This window comes from Poecilia mexicana, unplaced genomic scaffold (genome assembly GCF_051168715.1).
Source record: "Poecilia mexicana isolate PSO_F unplaced genomic scaffold, ASM5116871v1 scaffold_6, whole genome shotgun sequence".
Classification (NCBI taxonomy): domain Eukaryota; kingdom Metazoa; phylum Chordata; class Actinopteri; order Cyprinodontiformes; family Poeciliidae; genus Poecilia; species Poecilia mexicana.
Genome location: NW_028263375.1, coordinates 17,588,985 through 17,607,779, shown reverse-complemented (window position 1 = coordinate 17,607,779; position 18,795 = coordinate 17,588,985). Strand labels below are relative to the sequence as shown.

At 39.0% G+C, this 18,795-nt stretch overlaps 2 protein-coding genes across 2 annotated transcripts; both read right to left on the bottom strand.

The window, feature by feature from the left end:
- Positions 1 to 453: 453 nt before the first annotated feature.
- Positions 454 to 4,925, bottom strand: LOC106921871 (uncharacterized). Its single transcript, XM_014993860.2, has 4 exons — positions 4,757 to 4,925; positions 4,454 to 4,657; positions 2,567 to 2,755; positions 454 to 1,474 (listed from the first exon to the last, which is right to left on the bottom strand). The coding sequence occupies exons 2-4, from the start codon at positions 4,644 to 4,646 to the stop codon at positions 1,164 to 1,166; spliced, it is 693 nt and encodes a 230-aa protein (XP_014849346.2). The 5' UTR covers positions 4,647 to 4,657; positions 4,757 to 4,925; the 3' UTR covers positions 454 to 1,163.
- Positions 4,926 to 6,312: 1,387 nt separating this feature from the next.
- Positions 6,313 to 18,521, bottom strand: accs (1-aminocyclopropane-1-carboxylate synthase homolog (inactive)). The gene is made up of 15 exons (XM_014993858.2): positions 17,523 to 18,521; positions 15,703 to 16,433; positions 15,568 to 15,627; positions 14,982 to 15,052; positions 14,789 to 14,858; positions 11,962 to 12,028; positions 11,566 to 11,663; positions 11,353 to 11,430; positions 11,146 to 11,246; positions 10,774 to 10,863; positions 10,638 to 10,683; positions 10,385 to 10,526; positions 9,334 to 9,476; positions 9,036 to 9,189; positions 6,313 to 7,154 (listed from the first exon to the last, which is right to left on the bottom strand). The coding sequence occupies exons 1-15, from the start codon at positions 18,157 to 18,159 to the stop codon at positions 6,736 to 6,738; spliced, it is 2,907 nt and encodes a 968-aa protein (XP_014849344.2). The 5' UTR covers positions 18,160 to 18,521; the 3' UTR covers positions 6,313 to 6,735.
- Between the last annotated feature and the right edge of the window lie 274 nt (positions 18,522 to 18,795).

The following is an 18,795-nucleotide window of genomic DNA, read 5'->3' as shown; positions in this document are numbered from 1 at the left end:
CCATTGACCAACACTGACTTTTCCTGCTGTAGCGTATTAGCTTGATGTTTTGTACATTCAGAGATGGTATTCCACATACATTGGTTGTAATGAGTCTTCTCTCCTTTTTTTTCAAGGCGCTCTGCTCATTCTCCTGTGACCTCTGACATCAACAACGATTTTTCATGCATAAAACTGCAGATCACTGATTATTCCTCATTTGGATGAATAACTTTAAACATGTTTGGCAATACCAACTATTATCCTCAATTTGAACTTAAGCAAGTTACCTTCACTAGATGCCTAAATGCCCGGAGTTGCTGCTCTTTGTAGAATTTCCACTTGTGTTAACAAATAACTGAGCAGGAATAACTTATAAAGTGGCCTGTGAGTTTATTTGGCCGTCACAGTGTGCAGTACTTATTAAATAGCAGAATATTCTCTGAATAGCAGAACAAAGTAGAAACAGAAGAGTTCAAATTAGATCTCTTTTATTAAAACAACAAAATAACACAACAAAATTTTCAGCACCATTTGTTTTAAAGCTTGATTGGCTTACAATAACAAATTTACCGTTCTTTGCAAGAGATTGAAAGTGCTTATACAAAATCAAGTGTTACAGTTCTTAAACAAGACAGCATTTGTTCTAAAGTTCCTCCAGTACATTGCAGCAGTGATGCTTTCAGGGAGCGTCACTGACTGAATTTTTAAAACAGTGTTTATTGTTACTTTATTTTTCTTTTCCGACAAAAAGCCCACGCACACCTGGATCTGCTCCAGGCAGAAACATCAGAACCTTGCAGTCTTTTCTACAGGTAGTACTGTAGTTCAGGGATCCTCAAACCCAGACCTCGAGGTCCAGTGTCCTGCAGGTTTTAGATGCTTCTCTTCTTCAACACACCTGAGTCAAATAATCAGGTCATTAGCAGGACTCTGGAGAGCTTGACTGCGCTGGGGAGCTAATTCAGCCATTTGATTGAGGTGTTTGAGCCAGGGGCACATCTAAAAGTTGCAGGTCACCTGGCCTCCAGGTCAGGATGTGTGGACCTCAGCTATAGTTCCTTAGTGTCATTAGATTTTATTTCTTTCCATACTGAAAACAATCTGGAGCTTGTTTTCATCCATCTAGCTTGTTTTACCAAGCTAGATGGATTCTCTACCACATCCTTACTTATAAAGTGCATTCAAGGCACTGACATGAACCTTTGAGGAGCCAAAATGCTTTTGTTGTGAACAGGTTTGTAACCCTCACTGACAGGGCTTTTGGTGGCTTCATATCGAGCGGCACTCAATGTCTCCACAGCCTTCTCTAAGTCTGGTATAATGTTCGGCACAACAGCTTGCTCTGTAATAAATACCACTGTCTCCACCACCAGTAGAAGGATCCAACCCAAAGCCCCCAGCCAGTAGGAAAGGCCGAGGCTAGAGAAGTCTTGATCGATAACCTTCCGGTGCTCGTAGGTGAATAAAGACCAGCTCAGGAGGAAGAAGAAACCTGTGGACAGATGGAGTCAAATTAAGCTACATTAGTACTAAAAGAAAAAGACATTACGCTCAAATATTACATGCTCACAGCGTCTAATAAGAGTTTGCATAGTGATGAAACGCAATTTCCCGGACAGTAAAAACTCTTTAAAAACTGTTGCCCTGCAGGGTATGCAAATGAGAAATAACATGAAAGGATTCCTGTTGGTGTGGGTCTCATAGGAACTGCATAAACCAAAAGGCTATTTGAAGGTTAGCTGAATGTAGGTGTTTATGACATTAGATATATATATATATATATATATATATATATATATATATATATATATATATATATATATATATATATATATATATATATATATATATATATATATATATATATCACATCCTTACTTATAAAGTGCATTCAAGGCACTGACATGAACCTTTGAGGAGCCAAAATGCTTTTGTTGTGAACAGGTTTGTAACCCTGTAACCCTCATATATATATATATATATATATATATATATATATATATATATATATATATATATATATATAACTCAACATTATCAATGTGAAACACAGTGCAATATGTGTGTAAGTGAATGGCAAAGCATAAAAGTACAGCTGCTACTCCCTGCTAGTTTGTATTTTTGGGTTTCCTTAATCGTATTGGTTATTATAATTGGATTGAACAACACTCTGTTATTGGACTTAATATTAATATGGCTGAATATTAATATGAATATTAATATTGTGACTGACATGAGTTAGACTTGTTTTGATGACTTGTTTAATGTTTTTATTTATTTATTTGATGATTTGCCCTATTTTCCTTTAGTTGTGTTTAATATTTCGCTGTTGTTTCTTTTCTTTTTAATTAAATGTCTTTACCCCCCCTTGGTCACCACCTCTTTGCAATTGGGCTATTTGTAAATGAGATCTATGAAGCAAATGGATAATTTACATGAAGATTAATGTATTGGACAGAATATAATTAATGCATTGGACAGAATATAATTTGTTTTTAAAGTCTTAAGGTTTACTGAAATTACTTATGGTGTGAGTTTGTCCTGTGTCAACTATGCTGAGTGGCACTGAATTGAACTGAATTACCTGTGGAGGCCATGGTGAGGAACAGCAAGGTGGTGGGAAAGAGAGCCTGCCCGGCCATGAGGAGAGAGCGGGTGTTGGAGTAGGAGTGCACTGTCTTAGACGTCCAGCAGAGGGCAAACACAAGACACAGAGCTGCGGTGCTCAAAGCCATCAATAAAGAAATGACTCCAAATACTCTCTCTGCCTCCTCTAAAATTGGGAAACACAGAAGATGCAAAATGAAAAATGTTTAGTTAAACCACATTAATAATGATTAACACATGAAAAAGATTTTCTGTAACAGTCACACCAGTTAATGATGCTGCTTAAAAATGTTCCTCATTGGGTTTTGTTGAGATGTTTTAGCTATAAGCTACTCATCTTATAGCTAAAATGTTTAGCTATCTTATAGCTATAAGCTCAACATCTTATGTTGGGCTCATATCCGAGCATATAATCAATGATACTCAGATATGATTTAAAAATATATATTATTAATAAATCTTTCACGCTTTTATAACCTTAAAAAATATGTAACATTAATTTTTAGCTTAACATGTCTGTTTAGTAATCAAACTGCTTATCACGTGAAAGCATGAGGCTAGCATGTGCTTTTCTTAAGAGGTAGCTAGTCAGTAAACAACTAATTTAGCAGCTAACCCTACAGTCCTTTGCAAATTTTTATTTTGCTCAAATTACCTCATAAGTAAGCATAGTCCTATTAAACTTTGGATTGTAATTTCCTTTGTTATTTTGTACAGTATAATTCTCATCAAGGGCTAGTGTGATTTCTCAGAGTGAAATGACCATGAAATTATATTATAAATTGTTTTAAATAAATAGCTGAACAACAAAAAAAAAAAAACTATGAACTATCTTCTCTTTAATTCAAATATTTATTCCAACTGCTTAAAAAGAATAGAACACATTAATATACTGTTGTTATATTGTTATCAATAATGTTTCTTTTGGCTATTTTGAATTTGGTAAACTCTCATAAAAAAACACAAATATTTTAGTGGCAGTTATTAAGAGTATATTGCGTAGCATATTTTTGGTATTAATTAACCGGGTTATTTTCTAGGGTAGTGACCTGCTAAACACACATGCTGCTCGTGGCTTAAAAGCTGTGTGGCCTGCATTCACTCTGAACCCAAAAAATAAAAGTACTAAACGAAGTCTTACACCACAGGAGGTTTTGTGTCAAGTTGTATCTACCAGATAGGAGTTTGATGGCAACAGCTGTTTAGTACTGCTACCCTAAGCAAATACAAAACACGGGTCTCTTATCTATTGCTCTGAAAAGAACAACAACATACGGAGTCTGAAATAATTAAAAAATAAAATTCAACGTGGTTTTCAAACTTTTATGGCACATTTAAGGTTTGAGATGAGGTAAACATGGCTGATTTAACATCAAAACATTTTTTCCAGTACTTTATTTTATTTTTTTCATAAACCATATCTGTTGTATTTCTATAATTGGTTTGGATAATTCACAGTTCGAGCGTTCTGTTGCTATAAAATCATTTGGAGTTGAACTGGAGTTGAACCTTAATCTGATCATTTTATATAGTTCACCAGAAAAATAAAGTTAGATCTCAATGACAAAAACGAGTTCCAGCACGTCTCCCTCAGAGCCAGTAATGAGCATCAACAGATGCAAGGATCCAATTCTCTGGAACGTTTGCAGGCTCAGACATGTTTACTGCTGCTGGGAAGTGTTTGGACAAATATCCCTCTTCACATTTATCCTCACCAGTGACTGAAAAACAACTATCCAAATCACAATAAGAGTGACTTTCAAATATGCACCTATGTGCATGTTTATTAAGTTACTCCATTCACCTAAGCCACAGTGACAGGTTTCGACAGATTTCCAACAGACTAAAAATAATTTTTGCTCACCACATAAGGGGATGCCGTCTCCATCCCTCTCCTGGTTGCTGCTGTTATTGTTCCAGATTAACCAGGGTCTTTTGTCTTTCAGCCAGTGTGGTGTGCAGATAGAGTAGCACACACACACACAACCTGCGAGTCCCAGACAAGACTGAGCAAATCTGAAGCGGCCGATGGAGTCTCCCAACTCAAGAAGCTTCATTTTTAACCAGACTGAAAGTGGAACAGAAAGCAGCAGGGATCAATAGCAGTTTAAAAAAGAGAAGTGTTTCAAAGTTAGCATTTAAATCATTTAAAACTGTGTGAACTTACCTTGCTCGCTGGTAGAATAGATTGAAGAGTGAAGATGTGAAGTTTAGGTGAATGCTACTGTACCTACACAACCGTGCGAACCCCCTTTCAACAAGTTGGTATTGTGTTTTCACTGCTGGTGACTACAAGCCCTCTACAATCTTAGTGTAGCTCCACCTCCGCTGCAATGGAAACTCCCCCTCGTCAGTTTAGAAATTTCCCCTAGAGTTCTCCACTGAAACCCACTTTAGAGAAAGTAAAAGCTGCTATTTAAGGAAGCGGACCTTGATTTGTTATTAGAAAACAGAAATGAAGTTTAAAGATGAGTTTAAAATCTGGGGAAACTTTGTAGACACAACAAAAATGGGAAAAAGAAAAAAAAATGGCAATAATTTTCTTTAGAGATGTAACATTTTGACACCCCCCACACACACACTTATAGAGTGTGTGTGTGTGTGTGTGTGGTGGGGGTTGTCAACCGCTCATTATGCATGACAACACATAAGAGGAAATCCCACTCTCATTTGTTACAGTGGATGACTGTATTGACGCTGAACGCGTAGGTGACCTAAGAGGTCTCTCCTCCTCGTCACGTAAATACCACCCTTTCTTTTTCCTTTGTTGTAACGGAACGGCACCCACAGCCCACCCAAACAAAAACTTTCAACAACTTGAAACTGATTAAGTTGTAGATTAAGAAAAACAGGTGCATCCAAATGTCACCAAAAAGTTTTTTTTTGGGTTTTTTTTTTTTGTATTTCAGTAATCCAATTCAAGTGGAACTCTACAACACAGATTCAATTCACGCAGTGAAATATTTCACACAGAGTGACATATTGATTGAAAATGTATTTTCGATCAATTGTTGCTACTTCTTATTGTCAGAAATAACTCCCACAATAATTAAAATTAGAAATAATTTGGTGACACTTTGACGGGGTGTGCATAAGCCTGACATGATTTTGTCATAAACAGGACATAACACCTGCCATGAACATGAAGGAGTCTTTATGAATGTTTATGACAGTTGTTATGAAGTGTCATTTGGTAAATAATGACATTTTTAATGCAAAGTTGCTCTAAAAGTTGCATTAGAAGTTAAAAGTGTCAACATTTAATTACTTTGTAAATAATGACACTAATGAAAATCAGCACTAACCTTTAGAGCAACTTTGCATTAAAAGTGTCATTATTTACCAAATGACGCTTCATGACAACAGTCATAGACATTCATAAAGACTCATTTGTGTTCATGACAGGTGTTGGCATATTTATGACAGAGTCATGTCAGCCTTATGCACAAAGAATTACCAAATTATTTCTAATTTTAGTTATTGTGGGAGTTATTTCTGACAATAAGAAGTAGCCACAATGACCGAAAAGACATTCTTGAAATACGTCACTCTTTGTCAATTAAAGTGTTACCACTAATATTTATAGACATATCACACTGAGATAAATATGAGTTTTACCTTTTGAACTGAGTTGCTGAAAGAAATGTTTTGAATGATGACATATTAACATGCACCTACGGACAATATTTGTGTATTTTTTCATGGAAATGATAGAAAACCATGTGCATAATTTAATCCTTTATTCACAGATAATGGACAAGTCATTCTGATTCATTTAATGGTGAGTAAAAATAGAACTCGACTGTTTCTGGTTGACTTCCATTTGGTACTTACTTGGATTCTGAGAAATTCTACATTCTCACTATAGCTTACAAAAAAAAACTATCTTTCTCAGAGTAAGGCGTCAAGATGGGGAGGGGGGGGGAATATGTTCCTTTTCATCCATCTGTCCTGGCCTTTCATCCACCTCTCTGCTTTATATCATTCACTGCTGATGTAAGCTGAGGCAAGCATCAGATATGACCCAGAGTCGGATGTCTTTGTCAGGCTTTTCAAATTAAACACAAGTGGAAAGAAGGAAAAAAAATAATAAGCACTGCCTCTTGAAATCTTTGGCAGTCGCATTCCTGTCTGTTTATCGAAAGCTTACTTTTTGGCTCTTTGCAGCAGAGACTTGAATACATCAAGAATTTCTGGATCCTCCCCATGAGACAGCACTGGAGTGTTCTTCTCCAGCCAATCAGACGAACGAATCTGATGCCTGAGAGTACCAATAAGGGAGTCCAGACCCTCTGCAGGCTTAGATTCTTGGCAGTCCAGCAAAAAAAACTCCTCTGCGCCAAGCAAGCCTGTGTCAGGAACAGGGCTATCCCTCTCCTTCAGCTGGTCTGATGACTTGCTCTGGGGGGACGATATTGAATTAACAATAGAAGTGTTGTCTGACTCATCACCCTCCTCTTTTTCTGTCTTTTTACCCCCGTCATCAGTTTCTTTAATTGAGCATGTAACACAGCTGGTGTTCTTTTCCTTGGTTTCTTTCAAAGCCTCCTGAATTCGCTTTAGGCCTGAAAAGACATAAAACATCATTCTTATTCATCTTTCATTTTATATCAGTTACAGCCACAGTTAACACTGTATGTTATTGGGGATATATTTACTCAACCACAACAAAGAAGTGCATAATTGTAAAGAGGAAGGAAAATGGAAAGATATTTCTTTGTGTGCTCATAAAAGTGTGGGTGAATATGCGGTGAGCTGCCTTTGAATTTGAAATGCCACATTAAAACCCAGTGAATCCAGATGCACTCAGGGTTCACTTACGCTGGCAAGTGGAGTATTAATTTAAGAACTGACCAAGATGGTCAAGGTAATTCAGGAGGAGCTGCAGAGGTCTACAGCTCAGGTGGGACAAATCTGATCTTCATGGAACAATAGCAAGAAGAAAGCCATAGGAAAATTTGCCACAACAACAAGGGCAACACAAAAGACAGATGTGGAGGAGGATGGTTTTATCAGATGGGAGAAAAACATAAGGCCCTGGGCTGCATGGAAGAGGACATGCATATCGTCCATCTCCACAGTGAAATATGGTGGCGGCAGCATCATGATGAGGGCATTCCTTTCCTCAGCAGGGACAGTGAAGACAGTCAGAGCTGATAGAATGTACTTTTTTGCAGCTCCATAAACAGGAATTTAAAAGAGAATTAAAATATTTTTTTGAGAGATAACAAGATAAGTGATGCTTACAAAAAATAACTGACTGCTCACATTTTTTAAAGGTTCTATGTATCAGTAATATTGACTTTGCATTTTTGTCACATAAAATAGAAAACACAGCAGCACGGTGTTTCTTTAGTTCATAAATTTTTTTAGGTATTTTTTTTTTGTACATTTATTTTAAGGTCAGACCAAAGCATTTCAATTAGTTTGAGGTCTGAGCTTCGAAAGGGCCGTTGCAGCATCTTTTCTTTACTTTTCAAACTGTAAATTTTATGTTTTTGATCATTGTTTATCGTCTAATTTTAGAAAGTCTTCATCTGTTGGTCAGATCTCCTCATTTTTGACTTTAGAATACTTTGGCAGAAAGGAGTTTAGAGTCAACTCACTGGCTGCAATGTTCTCAGGTACTGTGGCTGTGAAACCAGTCCAGATTCTTTCTCCTCAACCAACCAGTTTAACAGCTATTTGAGATGTTTGAATATGCTTTGTTTGATTCTTACTCAACATGACTGTACTTTGGTCTTCTTTCACCTTTTTTTTTTTTTAAGAAAGAAAAGTCTTTCTTCTGGGAACTCTTCCAAGGAAGTCCCAAAATTTGCATATTTAGTATGCTACGTGAGTCCTGTGAAGCATGACACTGGGTCCTTTTCTTTTTTTTTTTTTTATTGCCTGAGAACTGTATGATTTGGCCTTGGGATAAATTGTTTATAAGTGCCTCTATAACTAGGACAATAGGCAGCAACAGCTTCTCACAACTGTATGCCCCAGAGCAGCAAACTGTCAGACCTCACGGGTTTATGGAGGCGGTCACACACATACGGATCAGTTAGCAGGAACTGGCAGCAACTTCTTCCTCCTAAATGTTAGGGAAGAATCAGGTGTGCTTACGTTATCAGTGTTTCCATTTTGGCTTTTTAGCTTCTGTTTAATGAATGATGACAGCATTTAATCTGTTGTGTATGTTTGCACATTTGCAAATACATTTAGACTGTTTCTTGATCCATGTAACACTGTACCTGAAAGAGTCTGTAGTTCTTTTGTTCCACGGCTATATGCAGTATGTATGTTTTCTTTTCACATTCCGTAAATTATAGAGCTGAAATATTAATGGGTGTGCCTATCCGTTTTTACTAACACAGTGTCCAGGGTGTTTGAGGACTATCAGTAGTAATATGCTTTTGAAGAAACAAACAAACAAACAAAAAAAAAACTCTCATGAGACTGACCGAGTTGAAGTTGGGGTTGCTGGTCTGCAAAAACGATTCTGAACCATCCGGGTGTGGAGCATGAGAACGCCTGGCCACAGCTCAACAACACTTTGTGTCTGAGGAAACACCTCCATAGAGACAGCTCTTCCTCAAACGATGACTTGTTCAGATACTTTGGGACAATAAGACAGAAGAGAACTTTTAGAATAACATACACACACACACACACACACACAATGTTTTCAAGCCTGAGAGAAAATGTGAATCTCTGCAGAGATAAGGGTATTACAGACAATGACTCTGCAGCTTGTGTTACCTTTCTAAGGTCAGCCCAGACATACAGGGCAGCAGGTCTGTCCAGGAAGGGGATACCTAGGCTTCGCAGCTCTCTGGTCAGGAGGCTGTGAGCATTTTTCAGCCTGCGTCGGTTTTCAGGCAGAAATTCATTGTTGATCCAGTCTGCACAGTCACAACACATACAGTTATGTTACTACTCTTTCTGCAACCTAATGTTAAACAGATCTGCATATTACTACGAGAGAGGAATGGGTAGATTAAACATTTTGGGATATTTTGTAAATGTGAATTGGATCCTTTAGACATTTTCACAACATAGATGATGCTATTTATCTGGCAGGAGTTTTTCAGTCAGTATTGGCGAATATTGGTAGCAGCAGCACCATGTACATGTGGAGTATCACAAGGCACTATTTTAGTCCCCATGTTTTCTTGATAAACATTGCCTGAGTTCATTTTTTAGAACTACCACATACGGTATTCTGCCACTGCTTTGTGGACGATCTTCAAATCTGAAGACGAGAACTGTTGAATCACTGAAAAACATATACGTTGTGTTAATGATATTTTAAAAAATCATTCAAAATTCCTTGATCTTCATGACAATAAATCAGAAGCAATCTAGTTTCTGAGGTTAGACACTGTATTTCAGTCCTAACAGCTTTGAGAAAGTAATTCATGCATTTGCTATAACATCGAACAGACTGGGGTAAATATTTCCATCTGAAGCTGACAGGAAGCAGGAAGTCGGAGCATATGCCCCCAGTGGTCGCCTCAACTGGCTTCCTGTCATGTCATGAATGATTTTAAGACTTTGTGTGTGTTTTTTGTGGTTCTTATACCCTGTCTAGTCTGCAGAGTCTTTTGAAGCATCTTGTTTAATCTAGAGCACGCAGTCAAGCAACCAGATACTTATGGATGTGTTAAAAGACAAATTGAAAAGCTTTTATAAATTGTAATACACTTTTATAAAAGGAAATATTTCTGTGAAAATATACAAACACATTTTTGATCCAATCATTGTCAACTATTATCTGTTCAAACACGAACTTGTGAGTCTTGGCTCATACCTCTGTCCCGGAGCAGCTGAGCCACCTGGTGCTGCGAGGTTCCAGGAAGACCGTGGAATGAGCCCAGCTGAGCCAAAGCCTCCACAAGATCTGTATTCACAGTATACAAAGTTCCAATTCTGATTCCTGCCATTGCAAAGTCCTAAAAAGGAGACGACATGGTAACACAAAGCTGTGACACTGGATACCCACAGAGGAACACTTTTTATTCTGTACTGTCAGCAGGAACACAGAACTCAGTCCTCGGCAGTACCTTGCTCATCCCCCACATCACATGCGTCCTCTGCGGGTCGGGCAAACTGAAATAAGGGCAAATCAGCGGGAGATGAGAGCATGTCCTCAACCAGAATTGTGATGATTAAGGTCCTAATACAGTAATCATGCAGAACCTCTCTATGCTGAGGACACTGTGAAAGGTGACAGACTCGTCGAAGACCGTCAGCATGTACACCTCATCTACAATGGCGTGCAGATCATTTCTAAAAAGAGAGGTAAAAAAAAAAAACCGTATGCTTTTAATCACTATAAACAACAAAGAACATAAATGTAAAATAATGTATTGATTTTACTGCTGTCGGCGTAAAAGCCCTGAGATTTACGGTTGCTCCCGTGAGTCTTACAACAACATACTGACGGTTAGAGAAGATGATAAAACCGTGTGACAAACACTTGGTATTCCAAATGCTGTACAAAGCACAATACGGTTGTGCAGGAGGATTTACAGCAGGCTACAGCGTGGGATAATAGAGGGGTAAACACACCTTTTGGCGAACTCTAAGAAGGCAATCATTTCCTTTGGAGTGTAGAGCTCAGCCAGAGGATTGTGAGGGTTCATGAGAATAAGGGCTCGAATGTTCCACCCCTAAAAGAAGAGAGCTTTTGAGTACATATAAACTCCTTTAAAATGCTGATGAGGAAAATGCATTTTTCTAATTTGCATTTATGAAACGATCGTTTCACTGGCATACCTCTTGCTTTGCCTTTTTTAGCCCTGCTTCTAGTTTCTCTACAGTGAGGTGAAAGTGTTTGCTTTCTTCGCCATCAGCCTATGCAATAATAATAATAAAAATAATGAGCAGAAAACAAAAGAACAACACAGTTGAATCAAACAGCAATCAATGCAAACTGATGCCATATTTTAAATTTAAAATAACTGAATGAAAACAGATCCGTATTCCTACCTCGCAGTCAAGAGGAACGTGGAAGAGTTTTACATCACTGTACAAATGCACATCTTCAGTTATAACCCCATAGAAAGGAGTAGGAATAAGAATGGCATCTAAAACAGAAAAACACACTTATAACACAAGCTCAATTTACATACATCAGTGACTTCATCACAACTTTGAATGGATTTTAGTGGGATTGAATGTGTTAGACCAACGTATAGACTGACATTTTTTACTAATTCTTTGCAAAGTAGATCAAGCTCAATCAGACTCAAGTTTTTGTGTTTCTGATATAGTGATATATTTTATATACACAACGGACAAAAAAAACTCTCTTTCCGTTGCGCAGTATTTTTTGTATTCAGCTACATACAGGTAGGTACATGCAATATGCCTTTTTCAGCCCACCTTTAGGATCACAAATTACTGCAGCGATACATGAGAAGAGCGAACCACAGCCATTCATCACCACAACCTGAAAGAAACAACAAAATATGAAAACACTGTGCTATGGAATACTTATCAAACAGAGCAAATAAATGTGACAAACTCATCCAGCTACTAAGATAAAAGGTTTTGTTTTGTTTTTTTTGTTGTTTTTCTTTTTTTTTTCCAAATACAAAGTATAATGGAATTTGGGGTGTTGTATGTATAGCTGCAGCTGGGGCACACTGTGACTAACTCTGTAATTATATTGTGCAATACACAGAAAATAACTGTGTGATGCCGTTTTTAAAAAAGGAAAATATAATATAATTGGAATAAAGACAGAATCAAAATGAAAACTTAAGTATTTTAATGCTTAAGGATTTTTTAAAAGTTATTAGTCATCACATACTTTCTGTTTTAGACTGGCATTTCCCATTTTTCTTACTTTCTTCTTTTCTTTCTATCTAATGTGTAAGTTCTGCTATTTCTAAGTGTATTTTTTTTACATATCTGTCTTTACCTTTTTTGCAAAGCACTTTGCTGAACAATGCACAATAAATACGAAATGTTGAATGATCTTGCGCTTTAATGACACTATACAAATGAATACAAATGAGTAGATGTTTTTTTTTTATTTGGCAAGTGAATAATCTCTGTGTTTTGTTGTCACTGAGACAACAGATAATTCCTCTGCATAACAAAGTAATCTTAAATCAAACATGGGACCATCTGTGCGAAAATTCGAAGGATCAAACTCAAACTGGGATTTTAACAGTTCTGATCCAAAACACAGTGCCTCTTTAAAGAAATGACTGAAAAAAAGATTCAGACTGGCATTATGGACCAGTAAAGGTTCAGATATCAACTGGATAAAAATGCTGTAGTACCACATAAGCAGAAGTGTGTACATTATTTGTCAATGAACTGAAACACTAAAAAATATTATTGAAATTCACAAGACTAAATTTAGTAATACACTCTTCAGTGTATTACTGTTAAGAGGGGTTTTCCAAGTTGTTGAACCGTTAACGCTTTGTTGTCACTGAGTCAACAGAGAATTCCTCTGCATAACAAAGTAATCTTAAGCCAAACGTGGGGACATCTTGAAATGTCAATTCTTTGAAATGTCAATTCTTGAAATGTTTTGGTCACCAAATATCTTAGTGGTATTATTACAAATATGATGTAATTGGGGGCAACAGCAATTCAGCAACAGAGTAGAAGGCCAAAGTAGAGGTATGACAGGCTCAAACTGCTGACTGTCTGCTACAAAAGTAGGAAGAGATCTCAAACTTTGTGTGGACTTCAGGTTTCAGATTAACTCAGGATTAGCTTAATGGAATAAATTTTGATTTGGGGAAGAAAAGTTGCCAAACTACATCATCAGATATGAAGTGTTGAATGCAGTAATGTGAAGACGAATGGTACCTGCCAGGGTGTAGAGTGTCAAGAGTAAAATTAGGCATCGGGGTCTGATCAAGACATGGGGATGTATTACAGAGTTGGGCTTAATGCTGTGGCACACAAAGACTGTTTAGACAATTTACACACATCATACTGCCACTACCATGTGTGTCTACAGCATTAGTTTATACAAGATGCAATGCATACCTTGGAAAACCTTCACCTTTGGCTCGCTAGTACAAAGAATACTTCTCCATAGGGTTGTGGTGATAAATAAGACATCTTTTTGGCAAATGTCAGACGTGCCTTATGTGTTCTTCTTGGACAGCAATAAGAATAAGAACTTGGAACTCGTTCAGTGATGCTGTTTTGACCAGTCACTTTGTTAAATTAGATTATTGTTACTTAAATTATCCCCTGAAAGGTTCGCCGCTGTGCCATGTTTTATGCATTGTGGATAACAACCCTCAATTGCTTCGTAACCCTTTACAGACTGATACACATTTATGACTTTGTTTCTCATCTCTTCACAAACTTCAGTGTATGATGGTCATGATGTGTTGCTTTTTTAGATCTTGTACTTCATGTTGTCAGTCAAGGACTGCTTAAGTGATTCCTGATTCTACCTGGGGGTGACTATTGATACTCAATTTATTGTTGTTCACAGTTAATTTGTGATTGTGCAAGTAAGGTGGCTACTTTATTTTTACAAAGTGCCAGGTTGTTTTGACTACATTTATTCCCTCTGTAAAATAAATAATCTTTTAGAGACTACCGTATTCTCCGCACTATAAGGCGCACCTAAAAACCTTCAATTTCCTCAAAAGCCGACAGTGCGCCTTATAATCTGGTGCGCCTTATATATGGACCAATATTGAGCCACAACAGGTCTAGCAACTACGGTAAGCAGCCGCCGACTTCATTTTCGCCCGTAGAAGAAGAAGCGCACGGTGCATGCTGGGATAGTTGTCAGAACGCTGGTTTGTAATCTATTAATAAAGTTTGACTGACCTATCTACCTACCGACCGTCTAGAATCAGGTCGTCTGCAGGTCATTTAGCACCACGTTCTCCACGAACATTCTGTGCGCGAACGGAGAAGGGTGGCCATCGTCCGGCCAAGCCCCGGCCCAGTCGCGGAAGGCTCTCCTGGCCGACCGCAGTGGGACTGTTTTGTTGACATTCCGTTTACTGCAGCTCCATCTAGTGGATGCATAACATAACTCCAGCCTCTACTGTAGCGTCTATTCTATGTGCCTTATATATGAAAAAAGTTTTAAAATAGGCTATTCATTGAAGGTGCGCCTTATAGTGTGGAAAATATGATACTTCTTCATATCTACTTACTCAGGTTATAAATGCCTGATATCAAACTTTAACAAAAACCGTGATGCTTTACTCACATTATCAGCTCTTAGTGGCTTGGGAGAGCAGCAGTGGTGAGACAGGAACTTTGCAACTTCTTCTCTGAGGCTAAATAAAGGAGGGCAGAATTGAAAGATTATTGTAAAATAAAGTTTTCTGGTGTTATTAAGGTAAAACTTTAATAAGATGTTAATTTAAAAATGAGAACAAAAGTGTTCTGAAATGTCTTACAAAGCGTGCCCAGTCCAGTCTGCATACTGCAACAGGGATGGCTCAACGTGCAACATGTCAGGCTTGGTTAGCTGTAACACATTGAAACATCGGTAGAAGTAGTTGGAATAATTGGAAATTATTTAAAGTTACTGATAATCACATTGCGGTATGAGGCATGTGTGGTGGAACTTAAATATTTATTCTAAGATGGTGTAATCATTTGTACAATTCAACAAGTCCCAACTTGTTTATTATTTAAGCAGATACTTGGCTTAAACTATATTATTTTTTTGTTTTGGAGAAGCTTCAGTGGCTCTCATGTGAAGGAAAATAGTCTTTTAAAAAAATAAGGCAAAGTGGACTATGTCAAAAAAAAGCTTTGAAGCTAAAAATCCATGAGACAAGTTGTTCAATGTTCATCTTAGCTTAAATGTGACATCATTTCATGTTTTCTCCTTCTGTTCAGAAATATGCCCTCATTCCTACCATTAAACATGCCAGATTCTCTTTGTGAATTTCCTTTGTACAAAATTCCCTCCTCTGCAACTCCCCCTACAGTTCTGGCATTGTGTCATTATGTAAGTGACAATATCGTGTATTTTACTCTTTTATGAAGAAGATCATAGCATAGTTTGTTCTCACTGGTTCCCAAGTTGACAATACCCTGGAAAAAAGAAAACAACAGCATAAGCATTATTTATGGTTCTGCTTTTTCTTTTGTAGCTCCATGCCTACTTACATCAGGATTGTCTGTTTGGTGATGTTTGTCCATTGCATACTGGATAAAGCCCTCCTGGAGAATGCCTTGATGCTGTCGGATGCTGTTACCTCGGCTGGACAGGTACACGCTGCGGCCGGGAGCCTCTGCACCTCTCATTGTTGCCAAAACACCCTGTGACACTTGGCAGGTCTTGACAGATATGGGATGGGACTTTTTGGTCTCCTGAGTGGCGACAGGCTGCGCTGTGGGAGCTTCTGGAGGGGGCTGAGATAAAGATGACGAGACAGCGGGGCCGGCAGTGGCCAGCAGAGGAGTTGACAGATGAGCCAGAGGTGAGATGGGACTGTCGGACGGCGTGGCAGCTGGGGCCCCCTGTCGGGTGGCGAAGAGCGCCCCTGTCAGCATAGTGAACAGGTGGAGCTCGTGCTGCCGCTCCTTTTCTGCCCTTCTCTCCTCCCTCTGCTCCCTGCGTTCCTCAGCCTGGAACTCTCTCTCCAGCCGGGCCTCTTCCAGGGAGAGAAGACGCTCCTCTGCAGACTGCTGCCAGCTTAGGAAGCTGACCAGAGCTTTGTCAAGGCTCTCCCTGACGCCTGACCTGCCACATGACGCCCTGCCACCCCGCCTACGCTTCCTTTGTTTCACAGAAGTTGACCCGCGAGGAGCCTCACCGCTGGGCTGCTCAGATGTCTCTTGCATCACAGGACCAATGTGAGTGGCAGATGTAGCAGAGGCATCCATGTCCCTAAAACCTGAAAATATAAACATATAAGATTACTTTGTAGCACATACGTGAAAAAAAATATGTGTACAAAAACTAAAAAAACGACAACAAATGAACATTTTATTGCAGTGGCAGAATCTCGCACAAATTTCTGTCTGTTTAAATCCTTTCACTTAAGAACATGTATTCAGTGAAGAACAAAAATGGTATCAATAAAAATCTATTTCAACTAATAGAGTAACATTTAACTGTTTTAAGTCAAAGTTTCTGTGAACTTCTAATCTTTAGTCAATATTTCAGAAGATAAGCAAAACAAAAGAACACATAGAGCAGTGGTGAACCCTGTAGGAGTGGCATCAATGACTCATTAAGGAGGTCGCAAATGAACCCAGAACATTTAAAGCAGGCGTCATTTGCCTCAGTTAAGGTCAGTGTTCATGTTTCAACAATAAGAAAGAGCAAAGGTATCCAGAGGAAGGTTTTGAGGTAAAAAATCATTGTTGAAAAGAACACAAAATCCAGTTTGCCAAAAGAATTATGATACCGATCAAAAAGACTGTCGGAAAATATTATGTGAACCAATAAGATAAGATAGACATTTCTGGAAGGTAGATGCAAGTTTATAAAAGATAGATCTTTTATAAAACCAACACAACATTATTGAAAATTAATTTCATACTGACAATCAAGCATGGTCGAGATAGTGTATACAGCAGGAGAATTATCCAAACCACACTAGCTCAAAAAGCTCAAAACGAAGGTTTTCGAGTGGCATAGCCAGAGTCTGGGCTTAACTTTAAAAATGATTATGATCTTAAACAAGCTAACCATGCTTGACACGGTGACGTTACCAGATATCACAAACACTTGTTGACACTTTCTGCCACCAAGGTTGAGAAAAACATATATTTAGTTTAGAATTTAAATGACTTTTACCAAAGTCTTTGTTCATAACACTATAGATGCTTTAAATGTTTGTGTGAGAGCATGCTACTTCAATAAGAGAAACATTTATTTTAAGGTGTTTTACTTAGCTTTACAAGGGATGCTAACATATTGCTCCACATCTGTAATATGCTTATTTTTTAACAGTGGAGATAATATTGGTTTTATTTGCCTGAGGGTGAGATTCTTGTATTAGGTGAGGTGTCAGGTTGACCCAATGTGTCCTCTGCGTCCAGTGGAGACTGCCCATCTGTCTCCTGGTCATCCCCTGAGCCATAGTACATCTCAGCTGGCACCCCTGAATTCAGGATGTTCCCCTCAGCATCCTCACACTTTATGTCCAGGGGATCATCAGCTTTAGGTGGCTGGCCGAACAAAAATCCTCCTGAGGATGAAGGGCCAAACGAGCCAACTGGAACTCCCTGCAGATATGCCTCAGACCCGCATGAGCCCTGGAACACCTGCTGAGCTACCACGGCTCCCCCCAAAGAGGAGTAGCTGACCGCCGGACGGCTCGCCAGCACTCTGTCCATCACGTCATAGAACTTCCAAGTCCTCATCTTGTGGTTGTCTTTGATGCGCCTATACTCCAGCTTCATCTTCTTAATCTTCTCCCTGCATTGGTCGCCCGAGCGGTAGATGCCCTTTTCGCGCAAGACGTGTGCGATGCGGTCAAACACGCGCTGGTTGCGCAGGGAGCTCTCCAGCTCGATCTGCACGGACTCGTCGGACCAGAGCTGCAGCAGCTCCACGATCTCTGGATCGGTCCAGTTGCTGCCTCTTTCGTACCTCCTTGCGCGGAAGTCCATAATGCTAAGTTATATTGGGACGTATTCTGCAACACAGGAGATGTTCCTGTTTTAACTTTTAACAGCGCCGGGAATCACTGATATATAACGGTATCATTGGTAAAGTTGGTTATTCCCACCGTGTGTGCCTACACAGTAACCACTTTTGCTCTCTCACCTCAAATTAAAAGTGCAGCTCTTCGATAACATATTGTTGTAGTGCTCTCAATCTGGTGTTACGTCACGGCTCATTGACCCGATTTCCGTCGGTTCGGAATGGCACGGCTTTGTTCAGCGCACGTTAGAATGCACATTTGTTACTAATTCTGTAACAATGTTGCAGAATTTGACAACACAGACACAGAGATATCTGCATCCGGGTTGACGGCACATGCGTGCTGTCCTTATTCCGGGATAACTTTGGCTCGTGTTAACTGCCAGGGGCTACTGAAAGCAGCCTGTGTTTCATTCGTACCAGGCTGTAAAGGGGTAGACACACGCGCACGCACACGCGCGCGCGCACACAGCACCTCGAGCTAGACACTGAACGCGATGAGTTATGGCCCCCTCTACTGTACGATGTACTGCTCTTCCAGTGTAGTTTTAATATTCAACCACAAGATGACAGTAGCACGCAGCGTCTAAATCTGTCGCCCT

What these genes read in the sequence shown, in the direction of transcription:
- LOC106921871 (XM_014993860.2), bottom strand. Translation starts at nt 4,646, where the DNA reads ATGAAGCTTCTTGAGTTGGGAGACTCCATCGGCCGCTTCAGATTTGCT. An exon ending in AGACGGCATCCCCTTATGTG is followed by an intron (nt 2,756 to 4,453) that starts GTGAGCAAAAAT and finishes TCCCAATTTTAG; the next exon opens with AGGAGGCAGAGAGAGTATTT. An exon ending in CCTCACCATGGCCTCCACAG is followed by an intron (nt 1,475 to 2,566) that starts GTAATTCAGTTC and finishes ATCTGTCCACAG; the next exon opens with GTTTCTTCTTCCTCCTGAGC.
- accs (XM_014993858.2), bottom strand. Translation starts at nt 18,159, where the DNA reads ATGGACTTCCGCGCAAGGAGGTACGAAAGAGGCAGCAACTGGACCGAT. An exon ending in ACCAAACAGACAATCCTGAT is followed by an intron (nt 15,628 to 15,702) that starts GTAAGTAGGCAT and finishes TCTTTTTTCCAG; the next exon opens with GGTATTGTCAACTTGGGAAC. An exon ending in AGTGTCCTCAGCATAGAGAG is followed by an intron (nt 10,684 to 10,773) that starts GTTCTGCATGAT and finishes CCCTTATTTCAG; the next exon opens with TTTGCCCGACCCGCAGAGGA.